The 20,305-nt window shown below is 40.5% G+C and overlaps 2 protein-coding genes across 3 annotated transcripts; one reads left to right on the forward strand and one right to left on the reverse strand.

The window, feature by feature from the left end:
• Positions 1-467: 467 nt before the first annotated feature.
• On the forward strand, positions 468-5,564 carry nicol1 (NELL2 interacting cell ontogeny regulator 1). The gene is made up of 4 exons (XM_084923957.1): positions 468-577; positions 783-926; positions 1,823-1,911; positions 4,630-5,564. The coding sequence occupies exons 2-4, from the start codon at positions 815-817 to the stop codon at positions 4,699-4,701; spliced, it is 273 nt and encodes a 90-aa protein (XP_084780083.1). The 5' UTR covers positions 468-577; positions 783-814; the 3' UTR covers positions 4,702-5,564.
• A 4,363-nt stretch (positions 5,565-9,927) lies between these two features.
• LOC146391118 (uncharacterized) lies at positions 9,928-12,764 on the reverse strand. 2 transcript variants are annotated; one of them, XM_084923960.1, is made up of 3 exons: positions 11,148-12,764; positions 10,951-11,041; positions 9,928-10,835 (listed from the first exon to the last, which is right to left on the reverse strand). In XM_084923960.1, exons 2-3 carry the CDS (start codon positions 11,036-11,038, stop codon positions 10,192-10,194), a joined length of 732 nt encoding a protein of 243 aa, XP_084780086.1. In that variant the 5' UTR covers positions 11,039-11,041; positions 11,148-12,764; the 3' UTR covers positions 9,928-10,191. The 2 variants fall into 2 exon arrangements, with proteins under 2 accessions (XP_084780086.1, XP_084780085.1); XM_084923959.1 differs by having other exon boundaries at positions 10,951-12,764.
• Positions 12,765-20,305: the final 7,541 nt, after the last annotated feature.

Raw genomic sequence — 20,305 nt, forward strand, 5'->3', positions numbered from 1 at the left:
GATTCAGTGTGCTGCAGTAACAGACTAACTGTTTCAGCTTAGTGCTTTTGTTCAACGTGGCTGTAAATCGGGCACCCTATTTTAAAAATAAAATCATAAAAATGTAGCTGTATTTGATTTATATTAATGTAAAAATAGGTCAATGGAAATACACAATTTTAAATATTGGAATTATAGCTAAAACTGTGCATGTATGTATATACTGCACTCAATTTACGGAATAAAATGCAGTATTGATCTCTAAAATGTAGGTAATCAAATGAGGTATCTTTAATAATAATAACTATACTGCTTTTTACATTGAGTTTTTAAGTAAATATTGCTCTCTCTCGCTCTCTCTCTCTGTTATCCTGTTAATGAATGCATGACCTACCCATCAATAAACTCTACGGGTAAACTGCCCATCGAGGCTTTTATTTTTTTAAGTGCTGTCACCGGAAGTCTCGTTTTCGAGGCCCCTGAAGAAAATTTCAGCCAACCAACACGCATGCGCACTAATTTAATCTCCATACAACAGTGCTCGGTGGGCATCTTGCGCTCATCTGGCAATCTGCAAACCATCATCGGCCGATTGACGGTAGGTTACCGTGTAGGTGGTCAGATAAGCGGTAATTACTCTGTGCGGGCTGAGCTTTTAAACACATACAAACATTTACTGGTTGGAAACTGGAGCATTATCTGAACAAAGCCCATCATTTTCCCCCCTCATTTGATTGGTTGACGGCCGTGTAGGACATTTTCTGCCCTTTAATTTATACATTTTGCCTAATTGTACTCTCCAGATCAGAGGTGAGTAAGTGATCGCACCGTCGCCATGGCATCCAGCGGGTATGTGCAGGCAGTGGTGCTGCTGCTGGCGCTGCAGCTCGTCTGTGTCGGGGCAGCTGATGCGGATCATGAGACGGGGACTGTCATCCCTGCCGAAAGTAGGTGGATTTAAAAATTAGATTAATTTTTTCCTCCGCCTGTTGAGTACAAGTTTTGAGATGTTTTAGACGAGTACGTGTCCGCCACGGTGATCTTTCCACAGTCTAATGACTGCAGGTCTCACAGGGGTGCTGTTGAGGGAATTGTAGGTCATCTTAATTAATGTATGCTTGGATCATGAAACTGGGCCTCCACTGCTGCTTAAAGGCACACATACCGAGCAGGTTAGAAGGAAAATATACATATGTGTGACTTCATGGATGCTCAGGTAGAAAAGCTTGATTATGTTGTTTGTAAATTAAAAGCTAGATGAGAAAAAAAATCTAGATGAACACTTCCACAAAGCTAAATTTTGTATATTTGTTTAAAATATTTGTTTCTTCAAATAAATGATCAATTCAAAGATGACAAAACACAGCAGTCAGCCGCTTTCTGCTAGAGAGTAATCAGTCTCATTAATATGGTTTATGGTTTCTTTTTGTAAATGATGATCTGGGTCAGATCACTGATTCTCTACTTCTACTCAATACATTTTATAGTTTACGTCTGGAGCCACAAGAAGACACCAAATCAGTGTTAAATTGGATTCTAATTTGATGCTTTTCAGTCATGCACATATACAAAAAACATCCAGGCTCAAAATGTGAAAAACCATGAGTGTGTGTTTTGTTGTGCTAATGAAAAAGTGGGGGAAAAAGCAAGATTCACAGTCATTTAGAGGTCATTGAATTGCATTCACATTAATTGTATCAGTGATACATTCACCTCATAAATCACGGCATGCTACTCCCCCCTACATCATTTGCATTTATAAGTATCGGTGATACTGGCTCTGTACTAACTTGGTATCTCACGCCGCTGCCTTTGTTTCTGAACTCATTTCTGCTGTTTCCAGGTCGCCCGTGTGTGGACTGTCATGCCTTTGAGTTCATGCAGAGGGCGCTGCAAGATCTAAAGAAGACCGCTTTCAACCTAGATGCCAGGGTAAGTCCTCTCTAGTTTCCTTTTCATTCTAGAGACTACTGCAGCGATTCACGCACCAGCTGATGTATTTCATAAAATAACTGATCTTCATGAGCCTTTGTGGGGGTGGCGACTGCTTCTATCAGTTCCCATATTGTAATATACTAAATGTGACATTATGTGGTACGTTTTAGTATATGTTAATGTCTACATCTGCGTTTTAGCGCAGGGTTAGTCTTTTTTCATTTATTTCCTGGTTTTTAGATATGAAAATTGTGGAGCGCAGCTTTTAGAGATTGCTGTGCTTTATTTTCCAAATGACCTCAGACACCCACACACTCCCATCACTGTGCCAAAGAGCAGTCATAATACCTGTGCCTATAAATTCCTGTGCTGCAAAGAATAGGGATTTTTTTTTTTTGTCGCTATAGTTTGGATTGTTGTGAAATATTTTTGGAATTTGTACATTTTACACTTTAACTCCAAGCACACTGAGCTTACGTATGAACTGTAGTACTGATTTCAATTCAGGGCACACATACCTGCTTTTGGATCAGCTGATATGACTTTTATTCTCTGTTTATATAATTTAATTGTGTGGACCCAAGAAATGAAGGTTAATGCGACTGAAAACAATCGCTGCACCCCTTGATTACTCTGACAGACAAGGAGATAAGTTAGATCCAGCTCCTGTGACCCAAACAGCATGGCCAGTTGCCAGGAAGGGGGGGGGGATGGATTGGTCCAAATGGAAATGAAAGGAAAGGTCTAGGAGGAGAGTCTAAAGCTGAGTGGAAGGAGGAGGAAGGTAGAGGCTGGAGACAGAGAGGAGGTGTAAGATGTGCAGAACTGTGCTCAACCTAGTGAACAGTCTACGATCAGGCAGCGTGCTGGAGCTGGTACGATTTATTTATGGCAGGAAGTGCTGAGCGGCAGCTGGTGACCCGACATCCCACGCACCTCACTCCACTCCTGTAGTCAAACACAGGCGCACAGAGAGGCTGGAGGAAACGGAGCGAGAGAAAGTGGCATGACACTTTACACTGTGCACAAGTTGCTGTAGGAGAACGTATCCTAATATGACTAATATTAATATAACTGTGGATTAAGCAGCATCCATTATGATATTTTCAGCTGTGTTCTTAGAACTAGAGTAGCTCTGTATCTGATTGGCTGCCCATCGCAAACAAAACGTTTAAACAGCAGGTGGGCGGGGCTGCTGTGTGCCTGAAAGGACCACATCAGGAGTAATCCCTTTTTTGATATCATACAGAGCCAAGACTAAAAATGTGGACGAAGATGAAAGTTTAGGGCAGTCTGAAGCATGAACTGTTAGCTCACAGGGATCATCTGTCTACACGTTGACACATTATTCCTGACCATGAAACTCCCACACTGTCAGTGTAAAGAAGTTTAACTACACATTTAGGATAACGAAGGGCAAGTTCAACAGTATTTCTTAGTTTTCTACATGATAAAGAAATGCTGCTGTAGTAATGAAAGAGGTGTGTCAGCATGATTTAAACTGTAAGATATAAATGTAAGATTAAAGAAAAACATTCGGTTACTAATGTAACCCCAGTTCTCTGAAAACTTATATTACTTAATTACTTTGGTGTAGTATCAGGAGAAGCTGCAAAACCTATTAAAATATGATTTAAAATTCCAAAATGTATGCTCTCCTCCTCGGATCGGAGTCCGTGCCGGGCTGATTATGTTTGACACTCGTGGATTCTTCTGTGTACCATGATGAGATTGAACAACTTCATCAAAATGGTGTGAAACTAATCGTCTGATTCCAAGCATCACTAAATCAGAGAAAATAGTTATTGATCATGAACCAGTGCTCATCAGAATCCACTCAATAACTGTCAGCCGTCCTCATATAAATATTTAGCTGTTGGCAGATACACATCGATAATCTGTGTATAAGCCTGCAGCAGTGATTCAGAGCTTGCTGATGCTAGAGGGCGTCCTTATTAAATATGGAATTGCAATGGTTTGGCAACTTAACAGCAGGCTTGCATAAAACAGCCATGAAGGTCATGGGAATAAGAGTACGGGCCTTACAGAGCCCGTGTGAGCATGCTGTTACAGAGCAACAAAGCACACTGCACATCTTTCCTCTCAAGGCAAACCTCTGCCATCAGGAAGAAGACTCAGGAGGGCCAAAGTGCAAAACAAACTGCCTGAAGCTATTGTTTCTTCCAGCCTCCAATAAGCTACTGAACTGAGTTACAGACTAGCAGAATAAAAAACGATGTGCAAGACATGGACAGTAAACACTTTGTAAACCTTAGAAATTCTTTGTAATTCGGTTAAACCTCTTTATTCAGTTTTCTTTTATGTCGATGTTTATGTTTTATTTGCAGTCGTGATGTTGTGGCTTATATTTGTTTAAATCTGCGAGGTTTGAAAAAGCTGTCATGTAATAAAAATCACGTGGCAGCATCTATGGTTAAAACTCTTAGAATAGCATCCAGATAAATGGCAAATGTATTTTTAAAATTATAACTGTATCAAAATATCACAGGGAAATACAAACCCTAATCTAAGTAAATTGGGATACTGTGCAATTATTCACAATAGAACATAGAAACATATCAAATGCTTTAAATGAAACGTTTTAATATTTGATTTTTAGAACATTTTGCAGCTGATGAAGACAACAGGTCAGAAACCTGATATTTAATGTAGTAAAATGTTGTGGTTTTTTTGTTTGTTTGTTTCCTGCTGCAGACAGAGACGCTGGTGCTGAGGACGGAGAGGAGGGCTCTGTGTGACTGTATGCCCACCAACTCACTGCGCTGAGCTCCTGAGGACACGTCCCGCTCTAACAGCACCCCGACACACTTCAAAAACAACTCTGTCCAGAACCTCTGCTCATGTACAGCAGCTCTCATCTTTGCATATTCACACAATAGGCACTTTATTTTGTTTTCTCTCATGTCACTGTTCAGTGAAGCTCTGATTTGAAGTCACGAGGCATGCTTTTGTTCTGCCTTATCTGGGATGACTTTTATACCGCTGACGTTTTACATGGTGTATCAGACGCCTGTGAACTTAGATTGTTTTCACTGACAGCCACTCTCATGTGTCTCCTATAAAGCGTAAACATTTTTGGACTTTTTTGACTGTATAATGTGGATAGGATGTGGTACGTATCTGTAAACTTGTTGAATGTCTTGTACGAGGTTAAGGTTTACACACATTGAACTGTAGCATCACACAGAGTTCATTCAACGGCTCAACATTAGATTTCGGTTAGTTAAATTATTATTAGAAATCTGACAGTAATTGACTGATTTAAAGGAATTGTTTGGGAGGTTTACAAATGAAACATTTGTAAAGAAATGAAGTTTTACCTCTTTGCAAAAGGGGACTCGTAGGTCTTGATTTAGCACAGCACTGTAGCATGAATTTTCAGCACTTTTATTTAACCTGTTGTTAATATCGATTGTATGTATAGATTATGTACATGTAGACGGGTATGTGGAACGGAGGAGTCATCAGCAGGGGAGGGAGGGGTGAACAGACCTGCAGCAGGGAACATGGAAGTAGAAATAATAACTGTCTTACTGTTGCTTGTTAATAAACAGCGTATTTATGTCACAAGGAGCCCCATTCACTGTCTTATTGTTGCACCTTTAAATAAAAACAATGAATAACCTTTACTGCTTGTATTCTAATGAATTACAATCCATTCAGTTATTTTCATTGCTTCTTGGTCATGCAGCTCACCAGTCAGGCATTAACAGTATGACTGCTGACAGCTAATAACATTCATCATCTCGTCATCATAGCACCCATTGGTGACATTTTTTCCTCAAAGTTGAGGTGTTAGGAGGGAACATGTGCAAGTGTAAGAATTTCACCAAACTATGATGCAGCTCTTGTGGGGTGTTTGGACAATGTTCTGCTGGGAAACCTTGGGTCCTGTTTCTTTGACATATACCACCTTTTGTTGTCCCCTTTGCTTAACATTGGCCATCCCAAGAGAGAGATGGTGTGAAAATCAACCAACACAGTGGATGTAGAGAATCACCTCTGTGTTCTCCATCAACTGGCCCAATGGGGAGCTAGAATGCTGTTTGGTTGGAATGGGAAAGCAAATGACAGCAGGGTTCAACACAGGAAGAATCCCCCAAAATCACCAAAGATAAAAAAGACACTAAAATGTGCCTTTAGGTCCCAAGCCATCAGCCCACATGTCCAGCAGTCATCAGCTACACAGATGTCATGATAAGCTAACCAAAGGAGGAGATATCCAGATGTGAAAATTCCTTTCAATGCATGGAGGCTTTCATCCAAATCCAGGACCCTGCAGCTCTGTGAGCAACAAAAAAGTGGAATGCCATGATCCAGGATGAAACAACCAGCATGAATACATCGGGAAGAGTGTCCCTGAGATGAGCTGCTGCAAGAGTGCTTCAGGCAGCTGATAGCAGACAGGGATGGTGGTAAGAATGAAGAAGTATTGTGCAAGATCAAGCCTTGCCATGTGATGTACAAGTGACAGACTGAAGAAATCCTACCAGTGGCTAGTCCATGACAGTACATAAACAAGCCCCAAGAGGGCTCCAGATCCACAGAGGCCACCACACAGCTATCACAGCCGATCCAAGTTACAGACTGTGCAAAGACACCATAGAGACAGTCGGGCATATAATAGCAGCAGTGTTTATTGGATGACATAACCAAGTAGCTAGGATAGCGTACAGGAACATCTGTGCCCCATATGTACCTGGCTGAGATCAACACGGCTAAGGTCCTCAGGTACTTCAACCTCCAGACAGACAAGTAGCTGTTGGCCAACCAACCAGACATAATGGTGGTTGACAAGGAGCAGAAGCAGTTGTGATAGTTGTGGCAATCCCAGCAGACAGCAAGATCAGGAAAAAGGAGCATGAGAAAACAGAGACGTACCAGAGGCAGATATCTTGAAGCATTCTCAATCATCCAGGTAAAGAAGCCCCAGAAAGGTTATTTTGTTCATCTGGACGAAGTTGAAATGTTGTGTCACTTCAGTCTTTGGACCCTCATCTCAGTATTTTATTTGGCTGAGTGACGAAACATTTCTATTACTTCAAACGCTTCATCCAGATGAACAGAATCAGCTTTCTGAGAACTGGAGCAGATATGAAAGTTAAAGTCCAAAGTGGTTCCAGTGGTCAAAGGAGCATTAAAGGAGCTGTAACTCCAGCAGACCCAGCACAACATCAGAGGTCTCCGTCAAGAGGAGTGCAGTTTTAGGAACATCTATGATACTGTGCAGAACCCAGGCCTCTGCTAGAGGACTTGAGCTTGGGGATCACACATATCCCTGTAAAACGTATTAGATGTTGTCTAGACTTTGTCAAACGATCTTTTCCTCAGTAGAAGATCGATAAAAGATTAAATATGGAATGACCTGATATGCGGCTCTCAAAGATGCCAAAGGTCGTGCTTTTTTAGCTGACTTCATCTCCTCCTACATTACTAACATTTTTTTCTATTTATTTGCAACAGGGATTACTGTTGTAGGTGCCACATCTCTACCAGCAGGAGGAGCCCTAAGTAAAGAAGGACTGCCAGCTGTGTCGCAGTGATGCAGCACTCTGTAGTCCCCTCATCTATAAATGAGATGGGCTGAAATCTGTAAAAAGATACAGAAAGAGGAAAACCGAGGAGCTACGTTGGCTCACGGAGTGCCCGCAGTCACCTGGCAGGAGTCGCAGGCCTGAGGCATCACGGCGCACCGCAGGGCACAATGGAGGCAAATCCCCTCACACTGCACCACAGCACACACAATCACAGGCAACTGAAACGTCCTGCTGAGGCAGCTTCACCCCGTCAGGCTTTTACTGGTTTGAGTGATTGAGCTTCAGGCATGCAGGGATGCTGAGTTTACGCTGAATCACTCTCACTTCTTGTTGTCAAGCAGCCTCCACTTTCTTCCTCTCTCGCTCTCGCTCTTACTCACTCGCTGGCTTGTTCTCTCCACAGAGCTCTCTTTTATCTGCTCCGGGAAAAGCTGACTGAATCATTGAACCAGCTGTTTGAAATTCTTTGACGGGGGGCAAGCAAGCAAAATCCTCTGGATTTTCTCTGGCTTTTATCCCTCTTTTATACTTGGGCATTGCGTTGACTTTGCCACAAAAGTTTCCTCACCTTGCATGACCGTGGGACTTATTTAGCATACCAGAATTTAGCATACCAGCAGGCAGGATGAATGTGAAGCATGGAGGTTTATAATTCAGTCATGTACTATGTGTTTTATAAAGTTCAGTGACCACACTGAGGATAGATAAGCAGGCAGGTAATGTATGTGACAAAGAAAGACGCAAAGTGCAGCTCTGCTTAATGATACTACAGGTGAAAGACAGACAATGAAGCTCTCCCAGATGATTACTTAGATCATTATTTTTGAAGCCAAATCTCATATTTATTCAGACTAGAGCCCAAAAAGATGGCAAATTAAAAACCTAAAAACATCAAGCTCAAAATTCTTGTTTAAATTATTTGACATCTTAGAGTGAAAAGTTTCTACAGAGGGGATATTGTGTTATTTTATGTCTCTATAAACCTGGAAATACTAACAATGAGGGAAAGGCTCAATTTTAGAGAAGAATAGAAGAATAGAATAGCCCTTTATTGTCACTGTACATGTACCACGAAATGGGGAATGTAGTAAATCTCTGATTGTATCTCCTCCGTTTTGTTTGCGAGGGATCCGGCGTTGGTGATGAGATTTTCACTATATTATTAAACATAAAATGTTTTCAAAAGTCAATATAAACAAAAAAGACTTTAAAAACTTTTAGAAAGTAGTGAAAAGCTAGTACAACTAACTTTTCATTGCACTAATTTGCACCGATATCTGTATCAAGCCTCACTGTGCCCACTGCGGTGTCATAGCTTTGTTAGCTATTGGTTTTGTTTTTTATTAATTTATACATTATAATGACTATGTTGTCAGGTTAGGTTTGCTGTTTGCTAAATTTAAGTTACTTATGTTGGTTTGCTAGTTATAGCTTAAAATAACATTGGCTAACTTCTTGGCTAATGCTAACTGAATAAATGAACATCATTGGACAGTTGGGTCACTGATTCTGGACCAACGTTATTCTGATGATGTATGAACAACACCAACACTGGGATGTTAGATTGTGCAAATGCCACAGTACACATCTTCCAAAACATTTTCTTTGCGAAATCCTCCAAAGACTGCTTCCGTTTGTCAGCTTTGTTGGCGAAAACCACTTTGTCCACCAGTTAGAAGATATCATGTGACACACAAACAAGTCCAGTTCTTCTTGCAACGTTTCCCAGCTTCAATCAAACAATCAATCAAAACTAAACAATCAAATTTGTTAAAAACAATGAATTACATAATTTACATTTTGGAAAATAATTCATTCAGTGACTAATATCCTTTTTCACTAAACCTGAACATATTAACTTGATTTAAAAAAAAAAAGAAAAAGAAAAGAAGAAGAACATGTCATTGAAAACAAACCATGTCAGATTGAAGGCATCTGAAGTCTGTAAATTACATTAAAGCTAAATAGAACAAAATCTAAAAATTAATCTACGCATAAAATCTTTTCCCAGTAATTTCTTGCCTTACAATATTTCCATTTATTCTTATTTGAATACTTTATTTAAATAAAGTCACCCAACAGTTGTTTGCTCACTGTGTGGTTCAGGCGATTTGAAAGCTCTAAATGCAGAATGAAGAACATTTTACCTGCATGTTTATGCAGTTATGGGAACGTAAAAAACTGATTCTGCTGATCAAATTCAAGTCATTTATAAATGAAAATTAAATGAAAATTTAGTTAAGCAACAGAAAATACATTGCTTGCAAAATCTCTGCAGGCTTTTGAGATATATTATAATAAGATTCATATACACACACAGACACACAAAGAATAAAAAACAAAGAGAACATTAATCTTGAAACTGAGACCAATATTTTTATTTCATTTCAAAACATTTTTACTTTCCCTTATGTTTGAGACAGTGCCTCAGTTAATACACTTCATTTGCCTTATATGGATCATGACCACGATGAAGCCACGAGCCTGGAGAGCTGCAGAGAAAGAGCAGATAAACATACATATTAACATATAAGCCACAAAAACATGACAGAGCATCACATTCTTCACTTGGTGAACTGTAGATTACGTTCTCTTGAGATTAAATGTTATTTTGCTTTATGATCTTTTCCCTTTATGATGGAAACAAAAAGTTTGAAGAGTGTGAGAAGTATACTGAGACATACAGGCAGTGTGCAGCGAGGGATTCATTTCTCTCAGCTCATTCAGCATCAGGTCTGATTTCACCGTCAGAACCTGCTGCTTTCAGCACATCTTCAAGACTGAGGTTTTCCAAAGCGATCTCCATGAGTTTCTCATCTTCTTCACTGACATTCAAGAGTTCCCCGTTGGCCAGGGCCGCCTCATCTCCAAGGAGTGCACCAACAGACATCTCAACCCTGAGTCCAGCAGCCAGAAGTGTCTCATTTCCAGACTCTGAGCCCAGGAGCTCTTCATATCCGTAGGTTGCGCCGAGGGGCTCATCTCCAAGAGCTGCTGCCAGAAGTATGTCATCATCTCCAAAATCTTCACCCAGGGCACCACCAGACATCTCAAGCCCAATTCCTGCAACTAGAAGTGTGTCACTTCCCAACTCAGTGTCTAGGAGTTCTGCATATCCAAAGGTTGTGGCCAGAGACTCCACATCTCCAAAGCCTTCACCCAGGGCCGCCTCATCTCCAAGGAGTCCACCAACAGACACATCAACCCCGAGTCCTGCAGCCAGGAATGTTTCATTCTCCAACTCTGTCCCCAGGAGCTCACCGTAGTCAAAGGATATGCCCAGAACTTTGCCGTAACTCTGCACATTCTGTAAGAGTTTCTCATATTGTGTAGGATCTATCTCGAAGTCTTCAGGGTTGTACTCTGCTGAATCAGAAGGTGTGGGAGTGATGACATCTGTTAGTAAATGACAGGCACTCAAACAGCTCTAAGTTTAGACCTGCACCTTAGTAAATTTCTGCTTTAAACAATCCCTTACCTTCATCATATACAGCTTTGTCCTCTATCGGTGCTGCACTGATCAGAGCAACAAGAGCAAAACCCATGAACAAGTCTTGGACCTTCATTTTCTAAAAACAAAACCCAGAAACTTAAACACTTTACAAAAATGCACCCAAACGCTCTTTAAATATTTAACACCTGATTTAGTGGGAGAAATGAAGGAACTACACTCACCTTTACTCTGTGTCAGTCGCTGAGTAGAAACAGAAGCAGAAGTTAAGGTGTTAGATGTTTTCTGACAGTCTGACTTCAGTTATATACTCTTCTGAGGCATGCATTTGTTTGTCCTGTTACTTCAGAGAAAAGTTCGTCCAATGAAAAGTTTCTACGCCTCTTTTGGTCACAAGGAGTGCTCCGAGGTATCTGCTGCACCTCGTGCTCACATGCAGTGCAGAGAAACACAGTAACATCATCAATAAACTTCAAACACTGATCAGATGGACAGTCAGAGGTGAAAGTGGGCTGAAGCCCTTTGCAGCAGAGCTTTAGCTTCACATGTTTTTGTTTTCTCCATTTAATTTAGTTTGAGTTTTTTGTGGGTGTGATAACCTTTATGATAACTTTGATTCATCATGTAAAGGAGGGATATTTATTAAGGCAAGAGTACAGTAGTACGTAGACATAAACATCTTACATTAATGCCTCCTCAGACTGGTTGTGTTGATAAATCTCACTAAACTTTAAAGAAAAAGTCCTGAATAATACTGTTTTTTTTGTTGCTGTTAATGTTGTGAGCACACTGCAGTGTTTCAGTTTTCTTTTTCTTATGTCTAGTTTTTCTTTTATTTCTGTAAAATATCTTTTTTTTTTTTTAGCTTTAGTTTCAGTTAATCTCAGGCTAAGTAAGCATCAACAATACCAAATGTATGATTCTGGTTTACTTGCTAGTTCAGGAATTTTTATTGATCTCACTGTTGCAGGTGTTCCAACTTTCAGCTTACCTTTGCTGAGCCCAGAGGGCAAGGCAAATACACGAGAGGAAAAATAAATATTTACATTTCTTTTTTTTTGCTAAATATGTTTGAATGTTGTTTTTTTTACTGGGTCCTGATAGAACATATTTAATTTATATATTGTTTAGTTTTAGCCTGTAAGAACCTTTACTCTGACACTCGTTACCTTGACCTTTGACTAATGACATCCATCCAGTTCACTCCAGGTGAGTCTATCTATGATACGTGTACGTTTTCAGACTCTGATAGGATGCAGAGGTGCGCAGAGAGAAGCAGATTCAAACCCAGAATCTTCATCATTCAAGCAGTAAAAAAATAAAGAAATGTCAAGATTACTTTGTCTCTATCAGAACAGACAGTGTGGGTTAAAGTGACAAGATCCCAACACACTAAATGTGGGACAGACTGAATGCTTATGTGGGACAAACATGTGTTACAAATTCTGTATTTTGTTTTTTTCCCCCAGAGATGTATTTGTGTTTTCATCATATTCCAGTGACAAAGTCTTGTGACTTTGTGACACGTCACTCATGATGACAGGTTTTCTTTTACATCCAGTGAATAAAAGATGGACTTTAGTCAAGTCTGTCCTGCAGATAAGAGAGTCAAACAAAATGTGGGACATTTTCTAAATGTGTGTAAAAGGGAGGAGGGCTAAAGATGCCCCATGCCTATGTGGGGCCAGGACCTTATCCCAGAAGACACTGGGAGATAGGTGCGGTACAACATGGACAGGTAGCCCATCGATCAAAGAGAAGCAGGTTTAGCAGTCAGCTGAAAGCACATGGAAAACATGCAAACTCCACACAGAAAGGCCCGGCCAACCCACAGGTTTGAACCAAGAAGATCACTGTTATAACCGGATAAACTGACTGAAATCTCTCCAGACATCTGTGTGAAATGTTTCAGATTAAACATGATTAGTTTTGATGACTACAGTCAGGACCTTGATCACATCTGTAGACTCTTGATAAGATGACAGGCTGTTGAAAGCTTTGAATGCTTTGAATGTTATTTATGCACAGAATGAAGAGTTAATCCACACCTGATCTTTATGTGGCAGGAAATATCTTTTTTCTATGAGAAGTTTCCCGACTCTTCTTTTTCAACGGCTCTTCTGCTTTCACTGAGACCCGGGGGCGAGGCAAATAATCCGAAACAAATATTGTTAACAAATATTTACTCTTTGTTCTGCTAAGTATATTTGGATAATAGATTTCTTCTTACAACAGGGAAATGTCCCATCCAGTGAAATGTTTTCTCATGTTTTGCAAGTTACGTGACAAAATATGCTCCGAGCGCTTTAACACAGCGCGGAGGGTCAAGTGCAGATATGTAGCTTTGTAGAAGGTTGTAGAAAAACTGCTTTACACTTTCAGTCCACTGTTACTGTCTGTTTGATCTACACAGAGCATCAGGACTACAGGAGCACTCAGCATCAACCTAATGATGATACGAAAATGATGGAAAAATTAAAGCAGCTCAGACTTTTACTTCCACGTTAATAAGATGCTGTGGAGTTCTATCTGTCACAGGGCAGGAAGACATTTATTTCTAAAAGCAAAAGATTCCATGTTCCCACTAAATATATAGAAATAAATAGGAACTAGGAACTTCCATGTTGTTTTGTTCTATATCTGTATGATTGGTACGGGTTACTACAGATTCTCACCATCTTTGTTACTATTCTGTAGAATTCATTAAACTCCTGAATCTTTTCTTACCACAAAATCTGTAAGACAGCTGTCATAATCTGTACAGTTTTAATGTGCAAGTGTTAACAAAAAACCAAACAGATGCTCAGAACCTGAAGTGAAAACATGCCGAATTCCTTTTACACGGCTCGTCTACATTTAATGAGTTAGAGCAGGTACGCCCTCAGATCTGATGGAAATCCAGCTCAGAGACAAACCGTGTCAGTGTGAAGCATGCACTGCTCACTTTCTGCTGACACGCTCACCAAGGTGTTAATCCACCTCCAGAGGGAAAACTCAGTGATGCTGTTTCGGTCTGAATTATATTCCTGGAAGGTGTTAGAGATTTTTAGAGCCTCTCGGGTGCACTGAGAATTACTTTAATAATGATCATAACAACAGCTCTCTGATGAAAACACAGCGTTTTTACAGTTTACTGTGTCACACTAAACTCTACAGTCATGGCAACAAAGCTTTGGGAGTGTCGCAAATTTGGCCTTTCATTTTTTTATTCAGAGGGTTTACTACATTTTTATAAAGCAAAGAACAGTTTAAACATTTCACAAGTTTTAAAGACTTTTATTGGCACAAAGATCAAATACTTCTAACCCCCCCCCCCAAAAATTCTTCACCTTTATTTAGCTTGAAGCAGTAATTTTGAGTAAAATGCGACTGAAATATATAAAGTTAAAGGTTTATTTATTATAATCATTTATCATAAAGGAAGATGTGCTTGTTATAAACTAAATGCATGCCAAGCAAACACGTGTCTTTAGACCAGATTCCGTTACATATGACATTTTACACCATACTTTTCTTTAGGATGGGGGGTGGGGGATGTGACTGACGGTGATCCATTTTTGCCTTATCAGTCCTTCAAGTAAGTTTTGTAAGTTTTTTGTCCATGAATCCAAAATATTAATTTGATACTGTCCGGGCCTCTTAGTTACTGTTTGTGCATCGTGACACGGCGCTCCATCATGCTTGAAAATGGCCAGACTGTTGCTAAGTTGCTCCTGAAACACTGGAAGAAACCAGTGTTTGAAGATGTTTTCAGTCCTCATCCCTATCAGCTTCCTCCTCTGCCACACCAACCCTCTGCATGTCCTCCTTCACTGCATCCATGGATCTTCTCTGAGTTCTTCTCCTTCTGCCTGGCTGCTCCATCTTTGTTCATAAGTCTTTGAAGCTTATGATTTTTTTTTTTTTTACAATAACATAGAAACGTGTAAAAAGTAAACTAAATAAAAAAGGAATCAGCAAAGTGTGTAAACAACGAAACGTGTGCCACTGCCAAAGCCTTTGCCCTGACCGTACAGTACAACTGAACTTAATACACCCATCCCTCAGTGCCTTTCAACAGCTGCTGTTTGTGTTTAGTAATTTAACTCCTTTTCTGCTTGCTAGCACCAAGTTAACAACGTGTGATGAGATGCAGCCCACAGTCTTCTGCTGACTAATGAAAAGCACAAGTGCTACTGCAGCGTTCACTGTTTCTAAAGCCACTTTTGCCGCTAGTGATGTGTTAAAAACACAAAGCAGTGAGACCAGTTTTTTTGCATCTGTTCTGAAGACTGAAACTGAAATGTTACAGAAGCGTGAGGCCGGCCTTCACTTTACTGCAAGACATGTAACAAAGAAAGATAAAACACAAGTTACTTTTTCCTACATCCAGCTTTTAACAACGTTTTTTGTTGTTCATGTGTTTTCTTTTACTTGCTTTCACTCGCTGAGTCTCCTTATTTTATTTTCAGTTCAGTTTTTTTTTTCTATGTATTTTATTTAACGTGTTTCGTGTTTTTGGACTGCTGTAATAAAAGAATTTCCCAACTTTCAGGCTCAGTAGAGTCGACTACATCTTATGTGACCTTATGTTATTTGAATTAATTTTTACTGAGCTGTGTGGTCGAATTAAAAGTGTCATTATTCAGAGCAGCTGTGTGAGATTTTCTCAGGACATCTTGGCAATGAAACGTTGTGTTTCCTACACGATCTAATGCCTTGTTTGTCCCTAAAGAACTTTATAGCTCCAGCCTTTGACCCGCGACCACAAGAGGGAGACAGGCCTCTGGTAAGAGCTCACTCACACGCACAGATGCCTGAAACACACAGACTTTTTACACTCTAAGTTTAGAGCACTGAACTTGTCCTCCATCAATATTGTAAGCACATACTGTACGGCATGGATAGATAATTTGCTCTGCAGGGTGGATAATATCGACACTTGGTCCCAGGAGCATAAATCTGAATTATTTCCTCTGAATTTAAGGAGAAATCGTCCTGGACACACGTCTCCCTTCAACATCCTCAAAGTCGGTTTAATTGGATGCTTCTTTGATTAAAACTTTCCATCATTTTGCTTGTTAAAAATTCATCCTTCCCCTAAAACTCACGTTACTAAAACTGCAAACCAGATCAGGTTAAACTGCTTTCACTGGTCATTTTATTAGGTACACCTTGCTAGTACCAGGTGGGATCATTTTTCCCCTTCTGAGCTGCTTTAATTCTTCATGGCACAAATTCAACAAGGTGCTGGAAACATTGCTCAGAGAGTTTGGTTCATGTTGACGTAACTGAGATCTAGTGTCTGTGGAGGTCATTTGCATTCAGAAATGCTCTTCTGCATATGTGTGCTGTAAAATGTGGTCGAGTTACTATTGACTTCCTATCAGCTGAAACAGTCTGTTTATTCTCCTCTGACAACAACAAGGCAGAACTGCAGCTCACTCGATATTTTCTCTTTTTCAGCGATCTCTGTAAGATGTTTGTCAAAGAGAACGATTAACAGCTTCCACATATAAATCATCTTCCCCTCAGCACAGACTTTATGTTGCACTAGCATTCTGTAAAGAAAAGAATCGGAGAAAACGTGGCTCCTCCGGATGACTTTCAACTAAAAGTCTGAAATTTAACTTCTCCCAACCAGATTACTGGTTCTGCATAAGCGAAGCAGGTAAAAAAAATATATAAGAAAGCCAAATTCATTCCAGCTCAAGCTCAACAAAGCTCACTGAGCCCTGCTTCTACAGCCTCTCTGACAGGACTGTAGGACAAACTCCTCAAGTAACGCTTCAAAGTTCCTTTCTTGGTCTTCCTCCAAACCCACACCAATTATCTCGCTCCAATAATCAACTCCAAATAGCTGGCAGCCGGACCAAGAGGAGACTCTCCACACCCACGTGGGCGTGGTTAATATCTCACATACACGTCAAACAAAAGCATGAATTAATCAAAACACAAGACTAAACCAAACCGAGTGTGAGGTTCCCTCATTTAGTGCCACATGTTGTAAGATAATCAGTGCAGAAAAGTGTCTGCGGCTGGTTTTTTGATGATTTTGTCTGCAGATTATTACCAGTTTGACCAGTAAAGTACTGGGAAACTTTATCTGAAGCGCTCCAGGTCACATTTTTAACCTTTTCGTGCAGAAATCTCGACGTTATTTAAATGGTAAGTAAAACACTGTGTGTGGAGCAGGAGTGAAAACGGGTTAGAAGAAGAAAAGAACTCAAATTTGTACTTAAGTAGAGTACTTAAGTAAATGTATTTAGTTAGTTTAAAGTACTGTTTGTTTCACTAATAAGGAAATATTCTTGGAATCAGGGCTTTCCTATATCCTGTTAATGTCTCTGACATTTATAGGATTTCCTTCCTGGGTACACCATGCAGGTGAAAAATGCGTGGGTGTGCACCTAACCATAAACACTCCATCTTCATTACGTCTCACATTCAGCAGCACATTTTAAGGTCATTAAAAAAGCGTCTCTTTCACCCCCGCGTGTGCCGGGTTTCACAGTGCTTTACCTCTCACGATGTCTTAATTTCTCTAATAACTCGAGGCATCCATTCACATCCATTTGAAGCACATCAGGTTCATAAACACAATTTTAAAAAGATCTGTGAAAGAGCAGCCTGTGTACGCACGGCTTTATGAAACTGAGTTTAACATACAAGTCTATCAGCTTCATGGTTGATGCGGCCTCTGTGGGAAATGTGCTTCAGCCTTAAACTTGTGAGAAGAGTGCCGCCAGTCTGACCCTGTAGCCAAAAGAAAGGGGAGTCAGAGGTCACGGCAGGAGCAGCGGCATGGTGCGACCTTTGGAGGAGGAGGGGGTTTCCTCAGCTGCAAGGAAGCATAGACTCAGAGGTCACATTCAAGATTATTGGAACAATATGTGGGGCTCTGTGTGGGGACTTTCAGCCAGTCAGAAGCAATTTAGTCTAATAGTTTAATCCAAAGTTTAATATCCTGATTAAGTGGATGGGTTTCCTTAAAAATCGGGTCAGACTTTAGTTTTTCTTTAAGGTAGAAGAATGCTAATTATTATTATTTATAAGAGTGATATAAAATATGGGATTGGGAAATAGTTTACAAGTGAACACCGAGCTACGTTTGACTTCTGAGAGTCCGTACGAAGCGTTAAACGTTGACAGAAAAGCCTTTGTTCTGGAGGACACGAGCATTAAAGTTGAATTCACTTTACATCTAAGCCGCAGCACTTTGTAGCAGCAGTGTCTGATAGATTTACCTGCACCACTGAAAGTCCACCCAGACTCACTCGTGGCACAAACAGCTTAAGGAAGAGAGCAGATGCTGTGAGCTCAAAGCCACATCGCTGTGCAGAGACATCGTTCGACACGTTTCGGGCTTTCATCTCTCTGTGGCGCTCGACCTCAGATGAATTCTAATCCATAGGTTGCCTCTGTTCCTGAAGCAAAGCCGTGCTGTTCCTTTGATGAAAACGCTGAATTGTGCGATGGCATTTGAAGGTCACAGTCAGCATGTTGCTGTTTTGTGTTGCACAGCACACCAGCCGCAAAAGACAGAAATGTCTTTTAAAAGTGACATTTGTGTTGACCTGAAGGTGAAGCTTTAAATAATGATGGAAATGTAGAGAAAACTTAAAATGGATCACCTTATTAGAATAAGTAAGTGAGGTTAACAATAAAAAATGGCTAAAGCTGCATTTTTAACCTCCCTGAGGACGGCTTTGTTTTTCCTCCTGGTTGAAAAAAATGGGACTTTTGGTGTGCTGGTAAAAGTGGGTGTAGCAGAGTTTTGCAGTGGAAGTGTGCTGCACCCGTAACCTAGAGGTCGATGGCTCGAAAACATGATCTGCTATGAAAACATTCAAAGTCTAAACAACTGGAGTCAACCATGCACAGCAATGGGCCGCAAAGAGAGGAGTGCAGGTAGGGAGTCAAGCTTCAGGGGTGATTTATGGCAGAAAAATCGCAGCAAGAGTGAAAGGAAGGCTGGTTTAGTTGAAGATGTTAAACTTTTTGTTTGGAGAGAGAGAAATGAGTGTCTCAGAGGGTTGGCACAGGTTGAATGGGAAGGCTGAGAGAGGGGTGGTGGATGTACTGAACAAAGGGTATTGAAGGTGGAAATGAGGAAGACCTCAGAGGAGATTCATGGATGTAGTGGAGGAGGACATAGAGGGTTGGTGTGGCAGAGGAGGATGTTAGGGGCCTGAACAGAACAGAGATATTAACTTAACCTCCAGTATTCAGTATTTGAACCATTCCAATACACTGTTAGTGCTCAGGTGAATGCACAATCTAGTTTTCCAGAGACAAATGTATTCATATATTTTACATGAACACTAAGCACAAGGAAGGAGACTAAGTATTAAGGATAAGCGCTTCAGACACCTCCATGCACTTACAAGGACGGATACATACGTGATGCCTTCATCTGTGAAGCTGACTCCAGGGAAAATACAATCTGCAGTAGCTGCAACTGTGCATGACAAATAATGCAGGGCTGAAAAAACTGTATTAGAGTGAAGCTTGGTGCAAATCGTTAATTCTGAGTAAGATAATTGTGAAAACTTTACTGAGAAGAACAATTGTTAGCTGCTATTTTTATTGTGTGTCTGGATCTGTTATGTTGACAGTTCAACAAACAGCAGTGTGACTGCCCATAGACACCACCCACACCCCACCCACAGATCACTCACACACTACAGGGGAATATAAACAGTAACCTAACTGGATAAAATTAGAACTAAAAATGTTCAGAGAACATCAGCAGAAAGTCATAAATTGTGGTTTATAAATTTAGGATAAATTTCTTTACAAGGATTCTAAAAACAAGTTTAACCGTTTAAGGTTTCACATTCCCACCATCCATCTATTTTATTATGACTATTCTACTCAGAGTCACAGGGTGCTGGAGGTTATCCCAGCTTTCATAGGGTGAGAGGCGGGGTACATCCAGGACAGGGTGCCAGTCTATCACAGAGCTAACACTGACAGGTGCACAACTATTCACTCCTACACGTCCTGGTCACGTGATATTTTGCCTTCACTGGATCATCCCCCTTCAGCCTAAATAAACTTCTTGCTTTCAGTTCAACTCCATCTGTCCAAACACGTCTGCTTTTGCGTCTCCAGGAAGTTGGAGTACCCAGAGAGAACCTACACAAGCTCATGGTGAACATACCAGGCAGAACCAGGAACCTTGCTGCTCTGACGCAGCAGTGCTAATTATCACACAGAAAAATCAATTTAAAAACTTCAATTTTGATATGAATTCCTACTTCGATTACTGGATTATTGCCTGCGAACATCCATTATGCTGTTAGCATGGTCATCAAATTTGACATTTTGGTTGGATGGCACAGGAGATGTGATGAGGTCACTAAAACTGGCAGGGTTCATCATCTGGGGACCACGAATG

The sequence above is a fragment of the Perissodus microlepis genome, chromosome 3 (genome assembly GCF_051167445.1).
Source record: "Perissodus microlepis isolate ML-2025 ecotype Zambia chromosome 3, ASM5116744v1, whole genome shotgun sequence".
Classification (NCBI taxonomy): Eukaryota; Metazoa; Chordata; class Actinopteri; order Cichliformes; family Cichlidae; genus Perissodus; species Perissodus microlepis.

Excerpts from the sequence above, each read along its gene's own strand:
- nicol1 (XM_084923957.1), top strand. The coding sequence starts at position 815 with ATGGCATCCAGCGGGTATGTGCAGGCAGTGGTGCTGCTGCTGGCGCTG. Across the intron at positions 927-1,822 it reads GACTGTCATCCCTGCCGAAA|GTCGCCCGTGTGTGGACTGT; the intron begins GTAGGTGGATTT and ends TGCTGTTTCCAG. Across the intron at positions 1,912-4,629 it reads CTTTCAACCTAGATGCCAGG|ACAGAGACGCTGGTGCTGAG; the intron begins GTAAGTCCTCTC and ends TTCCTGCTGCAG.
- LOC146391118 (XM_084923960.1), bottom strand. The coding sequence starts at position 11,038 with ATGAAGGTCCAAGACTTGTTCATGGGTTTTGCTCTTGTTGCTCTGATC. Across the intron at positions 10,836-10,950 it reads CAAAGCTGTATATGATGAAG|AGTACAACCCTGAAGACTTC; the intron begins GTAAGGGATTGT and ends CTGATTCAGCAG.